The sequence below is a fragment of the Panthera onca genome, chromosome B2 (assembly GCF_046562875.1).
Source record: "Panthera onca isolate mPanOnc1 chromosome B2, mPanOnc1 haplotype 2, whole genome shotgun sequence".
NCBI lineage: Eukaryota > Metazoa > Chordata > Mammalia > Carnivora > Felidae > Panthera > Panthera onca.
In genome coordinates, this window is record NC_138343.1 from 117,648,110 (window position 1) to 117,662,443 (window position 14,334).

At 39.0% G+C, this 14,334-nt stretch overlaps 1 protein-coding gene across 23 annotated transcripts in view; it reads right to left on the reverse strand.

Moving 5' to 3' along the window:
- Positions 1 to 14,334, reverse strand: part of EPB41L2 (erythrocyte membrane protein band 4.1 like 2) — a 220,544-nt gene that overhangs the window by 114,077 nt on the left and 92,133 nt on the right. For all 23 annotated transcript variants that reach the window (XM_060616654.3, XM_060616652.3, XM_078447318.2 and 20 more), the window contains 2 exons: positions 3,745 to 4,226; positions 2,425 to 2,631 (listed from right to left, as the gene is read on the reverse strand). In XM_060616654.3, the coding sequence (XP_060472637.1) occupies positions 2,425 to 2,631; positions 3,745 to 4,212 (675 nt within the window). In that variant the 5' untranslated portion in view covers positions 4,213 to 4,226. The remainder of the gene's footprint in view (positions 1 to 2,424; positions 2,632 to 3,744; positions 4,227 to 14,334) is intronic.

Consider the following 14,334-nt stretch of genomic DNA (forward strand, 5'->3'; position numbering starts at 1 on the left):
TCTGAGCTGTCAGCACAGAGCCCGACGCAGGGCTCAAACTCACAGACCGCAAGATCATGATCTGAGCCGAAGTTGGACACTTAACCAACTGAGCCACCCAGGCACCCCCTGGCTAGAATTTAAATTGGCACAACTGCTTTGGAGATCACTTTGGCAGGATCTGGGAAAACAGAGGAAGCAAACTGCAATCAACCAACAGAGCAATTCCACTATGGTCTACCCTGAAGAAACTCTCGCACAAGGAAACAAGGCAAGGTGTAGGATTGTGATCACTGAAGCAAAGGCTGTTATACTACGTAAAGAAATTGAGCCTCAGCACAGGAATGGATAGACTGGTTTAGTCATCCAAAGAAAACTACACAGCAGCTGAAAGTGAACAAAGTAGATTTACACGTGGTAAAATGAGATGTACTGAGCAAGAGAGATGTGAACGAGACTTCAGCAAGGTTTTGGTTCTTAAAAAAAATCTGAAACGCATGGCATAATAGGAACATCTGAGTAAAATTTTTATGGGGAATATACAGCTGTCAATTCTTTTCTAGATTTTGGTAGATTTTTTACATACATGGTGACTTTAAAAGATAGAGAACAGAAATAGATTTAAACCATAGAGCACATTGGTTAACCCTGACGTTTGGTCATATAAAGAGCTTCAGAGATAGCAAGGACCTTCTGAATTACCTAAGCAATCTTATATTCCATAGATGAAGCCAGCTTCCGGACCTCAGTCTGGCCCAGAGAGCTTCAATAAATGGTTCAAAGTCACATAACAAGTTATCAAGTTGGTTCTCAAATTTTAGACTCCCTAAATTCTAGCACACATGGGAGAAACAAGGAGCCTGGGGTCAAACGTAAATGAGTCAAGTTCACAGCATCATTGTATTATCTTTTTTACTGTACCCACCCTACCTGAGACACAGTTTGTCTCCCTCTAACCCTCCCAGCTCTCTCTCAAAGCTGTAAGGATTTTTAATTCTCTTTTGCCACTCCTGTTCTTGAAATAAATGAAATATCTAAACAATTATAACTAAAATGAGTAAAACAGATGAAGTAAAATAAAGGACCATGAATCATTCATCTTTGCACCCCCCGTACCTCGTATTCTAATACAGGTTTAAATATATAATAAGATACTGTTCAACTAGATAGGTCTATTTCACCAAGCTGAATCCTTCCATTATAGTTAAAGTGTAACTTCTATTTTTAGTAAGAATGTGAAGAATTAGGAAAAATTTTAATTTTAATAAGTGAGAAGACCAAAGCAAAGACTATTCTATAGAGACCATATTTTAAATGAACAAAATGGGTCCCACTTACTGCTTTGTCCACGTGTAACAAATCAAACAGGGTAGTTTGGTGGTCAGGTTCACAATGTCCAGAGTCAAACTGCCAGGTCTGGAATTCTGGCTCACCCACTAATTAGCATGAAACTTTGAGCAAGTTACTTAAACTCTCCAAGCCTTCCATTCCCCACTGTAACAATGGGAACACCCATAATAATACCTACCTCATATAGATTCTTACAAGTGTTATGTGAAATAGCCCACTCGAAGCTTTTGACACAGTTGTTCAGTACATATCAGCTATTCGCACATGTTCTTGTAAATAAAGTAACTTAGCTATGAAAAGTAACAAGCTCTAACGGAATTATAAGGTACTAGATGCTTTAAAAAAATTATATTGGTGGAGCACCTGGGTGGATCAGTAGGTTAAGCATCCTACTTCGGCTCAGGTCATGATCTCACAGTTTGTGAGTTCGAGGCCCTTGTCAGGCTCTGTGCTGACAGCTCTGAGCCTGGAGCCTGCTTCGAATTCTGTTTCCCTCTCTCTGCCTCTGCCCCATTCATACTCTGTCTCTATCTCTCTCTCTAAAATAAACATGAAAAAAATTTTTTTGTTTTAATTATATTGGTTTTGGTCACATCCATGCTAATAAATTATATGCTTTACAAATCATGAGTGTTTTTTAATTAAATGAAACTGAATAAATGAGCTCAATCTTAAGTCGTTAGACTCAGGATAAAAAAAACTTAGGGGCAAAGTTCTGAAATTAACAGGACTCTGAAATACCAACCTAGCTGGTTTCTCAAGTGAAACTCTTACAGAAAAAGGTAATATTCAAACTATTTAATACCCATCCTAAACAAACACCAGCCAATGCATATGACTAGTACAAACTAGCAGAACATTGGCCCTGATTCCGCACCCTCCCCACCCCACCCCACCCTGCACTTAGGGTCAGGAAATATTGTTTGTCATGGAAATGACCCTCTCCTGTTCTTGTTTTTTAAAGCACAACTGACAAACTAGCTTATAGGGACACAAAAATATATACACTGTGCCAGCCCACAAGTGAGGGCAACCTGTGCCTTCTGTGTTCACCCTACACATCAAGACAGCTATCCAACCAGCACCCCATCTCACCTCCAGGTCACAGCTGTACTCGGTGCCATCTAGGAGGGTCACTTTACACTGTACAGTTTTGGCCTTCTTGGTGGCTTTCTGAGAAGCCTTCTCTGACTTTAGCTCATTGGTCTGCACTTCCTTGGTCTCCCTTTTTGCTTCTTCTGATTTGTCTTCCTGTATTTCTTTAGCCTTCTCTTCTCTCTCCTTACTTACTTCATCAGCAGGCTGTTGACAAAAAAATTTAAGTTCATACTAAAGTTAACCAATTTGCAGAAGACAAAGTATTAGAAGGAAAATCTTCAGTAGGAATTGTGATTGTTATAAACACTGTCAACCTACAATGTTAAAAGACTTCAAAATTTTGCTAGAAAAGATATTCCCCATATCTCCCTCCCCCTTCCTCCATTTTCTCATTTTGCCAGTTTGGTAACTTCAGCATTAAATGAGTAGAAGAAACTACATCCTGGCAACTAAAACTTAAAATACCATCTCAAATAATAAAATTATAATAGCGTAGTATGGCAAAGCCTAGGTTCATCAGGCAACCAAAATGTTCACACATACAAATCTATTTCTTCCTACTTACTGAACACTCCCACACATCAAATCAAAGAGGTAAAAAATCCACACTATTTAAAAAGGACAGGTGGAGGCGCCCGGGTGGCTCAGTCGGTTAAGCGTCCTACTTCAGCTCAGGTCATGATCTCACAGTTCGTGAGTTCGAGCCCCATGTCGGGCTCTGTGCTGACAGCTCAGGGCCTGGAGCCTGCTTCGGATTCTATGTCTCCCTCTCTCTCTGTTCCTCCCCTGCTCGCACTCTGTCTCTCAAAAATAAAGACCAAAAAAAAAAAATTTTTTTTTAAAGGAGAGGTCGTTGGATTCTAAGTATCTGTTTAACCTAAACAGTAAGAGACATGGATTTTTTTTTTTTATAGTTTGCATATAGAGTCAACTTTTTTGCCTTATTATTTGGGCAAGTTTTAAAAAAGAAGTAAAAAGAAGGCTGTAGCAGACCACTCCAAGACCCATATTCCAGATACAATAAGCCCAAGTAGTATCTGCATAGAAAAAAATCTTGAAATGACTCAAAAGAAATCCTTTTTGTCATGTGGCTAGAACATCAAGCTTTAGGCGCGCCTGGGTGGCTCAGTCAGTTAAATGTCCAACTTTAGCTCGGGTCATGATCTCCCAGTTTGTGAGTTTGCCCCACACTGGGCTCTGCACTGACAGTGTGGAGCCTGCTTGGGATTCTCTCCTCCCACCCCCCTCGAAAATAAACGTATTTGGGAAAAAAAAAAGAACATGAACCTTTAATTCCCAAACACTTCTCAAACATACCTGTGCCGCAGGACCGCTCACTGGTTTCTCTTCCTTGACATCAACTTTAATCTCCTGTTGTTTCCTCTGAGCGGTTTCTTCGGCATCACCCTTGGCCTGCCTCTCTCCTTCAGGAAGAGATTCTTTATCTAAAATCTCCTCGGCAACAGCTTGGGTAGGCTCTTTTTTATCTCCTCCATCTTTGGCCACTACTAAGGTATAGGACTTTTGTTTCTTAAGCCATGGGGGTATGAATCGAGAAATTCCCCTGCTCTCCGATGGATCCTTCTCTCTCTTCTGGCGGTGTGGACTACTTTGGCTTTCAGCTGTAGGAGATGACTGGGAACCTTTTTCCTCCTCTGGATCGGAGGACTGATTCTGCTGATTTTCTGCTACTTCTTTCGTTTTCTCCTTGGTTGTATCTGTGTCTGCTCCTAATTGTTCAGGTTCTTTCTTCACTTCAGAAGTGGAGCCTACTTCAGTGGTCATGGTTACAGCTTATGCTGTAAACAAAACAAAACCACAAAATGTTATTTTACAAACTCTCTCAGTTTTAGTTTGGAGGGAAGGAACACAGTACAGAAGAGTAGGAAGGGAAATGGCAAAGAGATGATAGAGAGAAAATGTGTAGGGAAAGACAGTTCATAAGCACAAGAGAAAAATGGAGATTGCTACTCTTAGAATTCTCTATCAGAATCAAAGAACCAAAGGTAGCATCACAATGGAATTAACTGATTCTGTACTGATAGAACTTAAAATCATGAAGAGCTTAGGTGATTACTTTTATTAAGTTTCATCTAGCCATAAAAAACTTACCCCAAAAAACCCCGCCATTTTTTAAGGAAAATTTCTTTTCTCTATACTTTGTATGCCTTATTCTATCACACAATGTTACTGATACTGTTAGTAAGTATGGAGACAAATTTCACTGCAATTTCACACAGTGAAACCAAAATGATGGGTATTATAAAGATGAATTTTAAATGTGGAGTGCTTAATAGTGAGAAAATTAGATCTGGAAAAAAAAAAAAAAACTGTATCTTTTTTGTCCCAAAATTAAACCCCATAATTCACCAGCATTATTTCAGTGCAGAAGTTAGTTTTCTGAGAAAGGTACTCAAACTATGATCAAAAAGTCTAACCCTCTGTCCCACCCAAACGCAAACAGTCTTCCTTATAGATGCAATTACAAGTATCTAGGGGCCCTTAATCTGAACCAAATGAAGACATTATAGAGGTGGGGAGGGGAAATGCATCTAACAATTGACCCTATCACAACTAATGAAAACAAAATTGAAATGAAGTGTGAAAGTAACTACTTGTCTCAATTTCACATGAGCAAAGAGGGATTTTTTAAAATAAAGCTCCCCCGCTGACATATTAAAAACAAACAAACAAACAAAAACAGGCAGAGAGCAGAGATAGCACACTCTCTCCTTTGTTGCCAATGTTCAAAGGCCTGGGAACCCTGGCCAGTAGGAAATTTTCCAGCTATCTTCAAAAGTAGTACAAACCTTGACTAGTTCAAAAAAATAAAACACACCTTGCTCTTTTTTAAGCTTTAGTGAGATATAATTCACATACCACAAAATTTACCCATTTAAATTGCTTAGTTAATGGTTTTGAATACATTCACAAGATTGTGCAACCATCACCACTATCTAATTCTAGAATATTTTCATCATCCTGAAAAGGAACTTTCTACCCATTAACATTTTGTCTCCGTTGTCCCCTCCCCCCGCCCCCAGCCCCTGGCAATTACTTTCAATCCATTTGGATTTGCCTATTCTAGACATTTCAAATAGATGGAATTACACAGTGTGGCATTTTCACTGGACATAATGCTTTCAAGGTTCACCATACTGTAGCATGTATCAGTATTACACTTGTTTATTAAACTATTCTTCACCCTCTTTTGCCAATCATATATCTGATAAGAGTCTAGTATCCAAAATATATCAAGAACCCTTACAATTCAACAGAATGAATGAATGAATGAATAAAAGAATGAATGAATGAATGAATGAATGAATGAATGCAAAGAATTTTAAGTAGACATTTCTCCAAAGAAAACATACAAATGGCCAGTAAGCACTTGAAATGCTGCTCAACATCATCAGTCATTAGGGAAATGAAACCCAAACCACCATCAGATACCACTTCATATGCACTAAAAGATGGCTCTTATCAAAAAGACAGAGAGTAACAAGTACTAGTGAGAATGTGGAAAATTTTAAATTCTCAACCCTGGTGGCAAAGAAAGTAAAATGGTGCATTCACTTTGGAAAACCGTTTGTCAGTTTCTCAAAAGTTAAAGTTACCACAGGACCTAGCGATTCCATTCCTACGTGTATATATATACCCAAGAGAAATGAAAACAGATGTCCACAGGAAAACTTGTAAACGAATCTTCAGAACAGCCTTATCCGTAATAGTCAGAAAACAGAAACTCAAATTTCTACCAACTGATGAATGGATAAACAAGATGGGTGTGTCTGTACAATATTAACTCCTAAAAAGGAATGAAGTGCTAATGTATCCTGCCACACACAAACCTTGAAAACATTATTCTAAGTGAAAAAAATACAAAAGGCTACATGGTATATGATCTGCTTCTACGAAATTTCCAGAATACGCAAACCCACAAAGAAGAAGTAGATTAGTGGTTGTAAAGGGCTGGAAGATAGAATAGAGAGCAACTGCTAATGAGTACAGGGTTTCCTTTGGGGGTAATGAAAATGTTCTGGAATTAGACAGTGGTGATGGTTGTACAGCCTTGTGAATACACACAAAACCATTGCATTGTAAGCTTTAAAAGGGTGATATCTCAGGGCGCCAAGGTAGCTCAGTTGGTTGAGCATCTGGCTCTTGATTTTGGTTCAGGTCATGATCCCAGGGTTGTGGGATCCAGCCCCACGTCGGGCTCCATGCTGTATGTGAAGCCTGCTTAAGATATTCATTCTCTCTCTCTCTCTCTCTCTCTCTCTCTCTCTGCCCCTCTCCAACTCGTGTGTGCCCTAAAATAAATAAAATGAAAAAATAATATAGTTTTTGAAAGGGTGATATCTCAATAAAAAATAAAAAAGTTTTTAAAAATGGTATTCCCTTCTAATATCCAAGCATGAAAGCATTCAGTCAGCCTGACTATATTTAATGGGCCCCTACAATGTGCCAAGTACTGGGCACATGAATAAAGACTGCCTTCAAGAAGCTGAAGGAGGGGAGAAGGTGGTGTACAGATGAAGTGAAAAGCACACTGCTTAAAAAACACAAGACAGATACTTAACCCAGATTAGGAGAAGAGGGTCACTAGGTAAGCCCTTCTACCAAAGTTGACATTTGAGTTTCTTTAAAATGATGAGCCCTCATTCAGGCAAGGGAGTCAGGATAGGCAGCATGTGCCAGGAACACGGAAGTGTGGAACCAGGAGAATATTCCTCCTACAGGAAACCACAAGTACTGAACGGTAATACACTGTACAAGTTAAGTGGAAGCTTGTTATAGAGATAGGAGATGAGGAGGAAGGCGAATTAGCAGGGACAAAGTAGGAGCAGTAAGCAGGAGCCAGGACATAAAAGGTTTTGTGTATCCTGGTAAGAAAGGTCTTGAGGTTAATTTAAAGGCAGTCAGAAGTCATATAAGCGCTTTCCACAGAGGAGTAATGTAATCATACCCACATTTCAAATAGCCCAACCTGGCTTGTAAAGTACAGGATGAAAGATTGAAATAGACATCCAGAAGGCTGTTCAATAACCCACACACAAGACGATGATGGTCTGCACTAAGGTAGGAGCAGTGAGGCAAAGGACAAGAAATGAATCTAATGGTAAAGAGAGATAGACGACATGATGTGTCCACAATGAATAGAACAAGTCAAAGAGAGGAAAGGGTTGAGGAAAAGTCTCAGGTCATGGAAACTGGGGTGATGGTAGAACCACCCACTGAAACAGGGAGCACAAAGGAAAAGAGGGTCTGACGGAGACAAACTCTGTTTTGAATGCATCACAACTGACAAGTTTGTCTAGCTGAACACCTGCCATACAGGTCTTGAACGGAGACTGGATATGCACAAGAGATATGGATTTGGGAGTTGTCATCGTATGGGTGATAGTTAAAAGCACAAATGATACATACAGCCATCACCTAGAGAAAAAGTGTAGTTTTGCATTTAGACGGTCCTGAAAAGAACTTTATCACTGCTCAACATTGCAGAGTCAGGCAGAAGGCAGGAGGTGAGAGAACTATATAATAAGACTAGGAGATGAGTGGAAATAAATGGAGGGCAATGCTACAAAGGAAGAATAGTTAAGTAACCATAACATTTTAATTTATAATTCTATCCACGTTTGAAAATTTGCACATACTAGTTCACTACCTCTATGCTGTATAAAAGCATAAAGTGTAGGTGTGTTAGTAGAATGTTTAACTACTATCTGCATTGGTCTCAGATCACCAAACTTAAACATCGTATTCTGTCAAACTGAAGTAAACATCACAGATAAGACAGGCTGTAGCCAACATGGATGTATTGTAGAAAAATTATACCAATATTCCTGAAAATCAAAAACTGGTGATATTGAGCAAAACTAAACTATATGTTTTATGGAATTTTTGTACAGAAATCTTAGCTCAACGTAAACCAAAATGTACAAAATATTAAGGCATTGCCTTTATTTAGGAAGACATGAGCCAAGATCTGTTAAGTCATTCTAAAGCTAATATGATTACTGAACTTTCTCCTCCAAAGATCTGAATTGAACGTTCAGGTAAATAGAATGCAGTTACTATTCATAAACCTAAGTGGGCTTCCCACCCCCCTCAATTTATTTAAACTAAACAAACAAATTTCACCCATTTCTCTCATTCCCGCATCTGGCAACCACTGGTTGTTCTCTTTATCTATGAGCTTGGTTTCGTTGTTGTTGTTATTTAAATTGCACATGCAAGAGAGATCTTAAGGTGTCTTTCTTTCTGTAACATTTAATTTAGCATAATCCATCCATGCTATTGCAAACAGCAAGATTCCATTCTTGTTTACTGATGAATAATACGTGTGTGTGTGTGTGTGTGTGTGTGTGTGTGTGTGTGTGTGAGAGAGAGAGAGAGAGAGAGAGAGAGAGAGAGAGAGAGAGAGAGACAATTCTTTATCCATTCATCCATAAATGGAAATTTAGGCTGTTGTTTCTATATGCTGACTACAATAAATAATACTACAGTGAACATGGTGTGTATACATCTTTTTGAGTTAGTGAGTTTTCATTTCCTTTGATAAATACCAAGAAACTGCTGGATCATATGGTAGTTAATTTTTTAATTTTCTGAGGAAACTCGATACAGTTTTTCTCTAGTGGCTGTACCACTATTAGGTATTTAAAATTCAGAATCATGTCTCCCAGTAAGACTCTTACATAGCACAGAAAGTCTTTTTTCCTTCTTTAAACTACCATTTTCCATGTACCACTTAAATGGAGAATATTATTTATATTAATCATGCAATGACCCAAGTTGATTTTTAGTATATACTCTCTAATTACGTTTTGAGAGTTGAACCAATGCCCTGGTAAAAATTAAAATAAAAACGTCCCACCCTTGTCCAAGCTAATCAAGATAATTGGTAGCTCTGTAATTACTTTTGCTATGACAAATAACCTGGAGACCAATTAAGTAAAGTTGATTTTTGGTCAAAATATTTTAGAAGCAATGAGATATAAAACTCAAGTTTCCACTATTATGTTGGAAACATTAATATTTTTATTTTAATCATAAGACCTGTCACTTACTGTGTCAGACATCATGCACACAAATTTCTGCTCTTTAAAACATCCTACAGGGAAGGTATTATCCCTGTAGGATAAAGTAATAAAGAGTAAAAGTTATGTGACTTATCCAAGGCCACTGAATGGAGGACCACACAGCTGTGCATACCTGTTTTCACCTGCATTTCATAATGTAATCACAACTCCACCTTTGAATTCTTTGAATGATTGGATCAACCAGGGTCTTTGGTGCAGTCCTCAAAGGAAATTCATACCAGTTTGTGGAAATGACTACAGAATATGAATCTATTCTGCGATTTACTATAATTCGCTCTGGCCTTCCCCCAGTAAAAAGTTTACAGATGAGTTCCCATCACATAGAAGATCATACTTGAAGGTTATTTTTGGCCATGTAATCACAATTGAGCTGATGAATGGAAATTAAAGACAAGGTGCTAACACAGAGACAGAGCACAGATAAACCATACCATTAAGCCTTATACAGTGGTCTTCCTCAACCACTACTGGATTCACGCTTTTAAGTTTTAAGAATCTCAGAGCTGTTCAGTGTTGCCCCTCCAAATGCAAGTTACAAGATCTTAAAACACAAACAAACAAAAAAACAGAGAACTGGCTAATTCTATAAAATCGTATTTTGTAAATACTCAAAAATAAGGGTGGATATAATTATGTGTAAATAAGTACCTTCTTAAAATAGTTTCAGAGATAAACAAAAGCTCAAACCTAAACACTACCTTCTTTGTTGATAAAATGGCTTCTTGAACAAATTACCACCATCAAGAAAACATGATTATAGCACATCCATTCACCATAATTATCATGCCTGTGACTCTCAAGAGTTTCAAATGTGGATAAGCCTTTAAACTCCATCACCCACTAAAATGTAAACTTCTGCAGTAGAATGCAAGCCTTCGCACTAAAATGAAAGCCCCATAAGGGCTAGGCTCTTTCTACGTTACCCGCATCTAGACTGGCACAGAGAGGCACCTGATACATATTTACCGAATGAGTGCTGTGAAATCATCCAGTCTAATATCCTCATTCCCTCTTATCAACAAGGAAACTGAGGCTCAGAAAGACCAGAGATTTGCCTGAGATCACAAAGCTAGACGGGAGAAGCCAAACCCAGAACTACGGTTTCCCAAACTCTAGCAATGCTCATTCCACTACCTTTCATAAATATAATTACAAATACCGAAAATCCATTATTTTTATTTAGCTATATAAATTATATTAAATTAAATTTAAAAAAATAAAATTATTAAATTAAATCCATTCAGTTATATAACATACTAAGTAAAGACCTTTCTGCTTATCAGCAACCAAAAAGAATATTGCTGGGAATGGCCAGCCCATTAGACAAGCATGTGGTTTTGACACAATTACCATGTTGGCATACTCCATCTGGGTTGACAAAAGTGTTCACTATTGTAACAGCTCCATGAGAAAAAGCATGCATCACTTAACACGCAACCAAGCAGAAAACCATCAACAGAGGATCAGCACTGGTTAGGTACAAAGCTGTGTTATGCAAAACCACCTTTTTTTTTGTTTTGTATTTTTTTTTTTTTAACTTTTAAAAAGGGCGGTCAATTCCCAGGAGCTGTCTCTATCACCAGCCTAAACAACCTACCATACGATGCAGAACATCGTGCTACAGAAGACACTGGTCCCTAAGCAGAGTACTACAACCAACAAAGCAAAGCAGATACACAACTCTAGACACTCCTATGAAGAACTTCAAGTAAGGGGTTCAAGCTAACTATTGGGTATAGAGGTTTCCTTAAAACCTCACGAAAACCAGTGCCACTCTAAGAGCCCTCACTGTTAACAAAATCCCTGTACAGAGAATGGGGTAGGTGCTGCCAGCTGAGTGGCCCTCCCCCTCTGCAGAGATGAGAGCAATCAGCAGTCTTTGATTTCTACCAACAAAGTTCAATCCATTACTTAAGGACACTCCAGATTTAACAAAATGGAAAAGGATGCATTTCTAAACTTCAAAATGGTGGCAAGGGAATCAAGAAGGGCTTTCCTGTGAACTTTGAGAAAGAAAACAAATTGTGCAACAAATAACTATTAAACTTCTATAATATCGGCCATGTGTGCACCGTTTCAATTTTGTCACTTTCCAGGTCTGACAAAACTGGTTTTCATCCGTGGCAGTGACTGGGCAGAGGATATGCAGAACAATTTTCTGGCTTATGTTCATGTCCCTACACAGCTTATAGCCCAAGAAGAAGTCTTTTAATACCCAACTACCTTCCCTAAAAGCACAAAATGTGAGAAAAAGACAAAACAGCAACCTCAATATAGAAATGACTCAGCGGCCACCTAACCAGTTAGGAAATAATGAAAGCAGTGCTTCTTAAATCTGTACAGCAAGTAAAAGGAGGCGAAGAGGGAAAAGGAGGAAGACGAAAGGGAGGAAAAACGAAAAGTATCTGGAGAGGGAAAGGAATGACAAAAACAGGACGACTTAGAGCAGACTTCATGTAATTCCTCTCTTGTAGGTTGATTTTTCTTAAGTGTCAGGTGTATAGACTACTAACCCCATATTCAAATAAGTGTCACCACATTCCAAAGGGATGATTTGTTAGTTTAAATTATCTATATGGGGAGGATAAATGAGTTATTTTTTTAAACAATCCAATGCTACCCACCCTAGTTACCTTAATAACACACTCTTTGGCTTCTTTTTTGTTCTTTTTGTTTTGTTTTTAAGGGATAAGGATCTATAAGAGAGACTGAACTATTTCTGCAAAGACATAAGCTAGCATCTGGCTTAAATTAAAGCCACATACACAAAAGATATGAACTGTGGCCCTCGGCTAGTTCAAGCCTAGGCAGGATCAGATTACATTCAGAGCATGTATTTCCTCCACCCTTTCTCCTTTTTAAACAGAACCCAAATTTTCTTCAGCTTTTGTCTCTCTTACACATGCATGCCAGCGGGGGCTGGCTCCAGGCCAGGCCAAAAGGCAATGATCTACTGGTCCAAGGCAATCACGGTAGTCCCCCTCCCCCTGTCGAGAAGACTTGCGGAAAGTCTATTGGTGGGAAGATTCCTTCCACTAAAAGGAGCCAAAAGGGAAAGGCCCCTCTTCTGTCTCGAAGCCCTGGATACCTGACTCTAGAAGTGCTGTTGCCATCTTGAGTATCCAAGAAGGGAGAAAGCCTGAGGACAAAGTGACACATACTAGAGCTGGCATGCTGCACATGGCCAGGTCCTAGGGTTGTGCTTCCTGGTATGTGAAAGAACACACTCCCTACTATGAGAACAATGGGGTTTCAGCTACTCGCAGCCACTATTAGCCTCTGCATATTCCGGAGCAAGCATCAGAAAATAAGCCCTAAGAAACTGGGAACACATACACAACTGTATCGGATAATTACTACTCCCCTCTGGGTTCTATGGCCCTCATAGCCTAAGAGCCATGGCTGTCGAATGTTCGTTTTTCCTGATGCTCAAATTTTTTAAACCCAGTATCTGGGTTAATATCTGAGTAAGATAAAGGATTAATCTTTATTTTAAAAACTCTAAGAATGAAACAAACAAATCTTAAGAGTTCATCAAAGTGTAAGATTCTCTTTCGTCATATTGGAGGGGGGTACATGAAAATCAAAACAATTTTCAACAATGTTCAGTTCGAGTAGCACCTAAGGTAAGAGCTAACGATCTCATTTGTTAAAAGCCAAGTCCCTGCTGCTCTCAAGAATTACGTCCAGATGATAAGCACTGGGTGAGGTATGGAACTGGTGAATCACTACATTGTACACCTGAAACTAAGACAACGCTGTATGCTAACTACACTGGAATAAAAATTTTTAAAACACAATTACATCAATAAAGATCTGTGCCAGGCGGAGTCTTCTCCACAAGCAACTAGGGTCATCCCAAAAATAGATTCCCTTTCCTAGAGTGAGCGTTCGATAAGCAGATACTATACGTAGCCATTAAGGATCCCAATATTGGCCACCATTCTCATCATCAAAATGCACATAAACATCATCATATTGGGCACTCCAAAAGCACGCACTAATCGAAATGATAGAGACATCCAGAACCCTACTGGCTCATCATGAAGCAATTACGAGTGGTATGGTCAGGCATATTGATCAACTGCATCAAATTCCTGCTCTCAGACAAGGCCCCAGTTTTTTGTTTTTTGTTTTTTAATATGAAATTTATTGTCAAATTGGTTTCCATACAACACCCAGTGCTCATCCCAAAAGGTGCCCTCCTCAAGGCCCCAGTTTTTTAACAGTCGGATGGAGCTACATCCTTTCTGTGTGAAGCTATCTAATCTTTGGATAAAATAACAGAGTGGTTTGGAAATCAAGTCTGAGAGCTAAAAAGACCAGGATTAGAATTCCAGCTCTGTCTCCTACTAGTGGTGTACCCAGGGATATTATTTAGCCTTCAGTTTCCTCATAAGCAAAACAGGGATAGAATACATTCTCACTGGGATGCCCTAAGGATGTAATTAGATGCTATACATAAAGTGCCTGGCACACAGTAAATTCATAATAAATGGTGGGCCACTGTCATCAAATAGGGATTCTGGCCAAAAAAAAAAAAACAAAAAACAAAAAACGGGGGGGGGGGGGGGGGGGCGGAGGGCACTATGCCCCTTCAAAAAACAAAAAACGGGGGGGGGGGGAGGGCACTATGCCCCTTCGTTCACTAAAAATAATAGTAAGAACAGAAATAATAGTGACAATATCAGCTATTTATTGAGCATGGTTCTAGAGACTCTGAGTGTAGCAATTCCCTTAATCCTCACAACGCTTTGAAGTAGGAACTAAGATCATTCCCATGTTACAGATGAAGAAG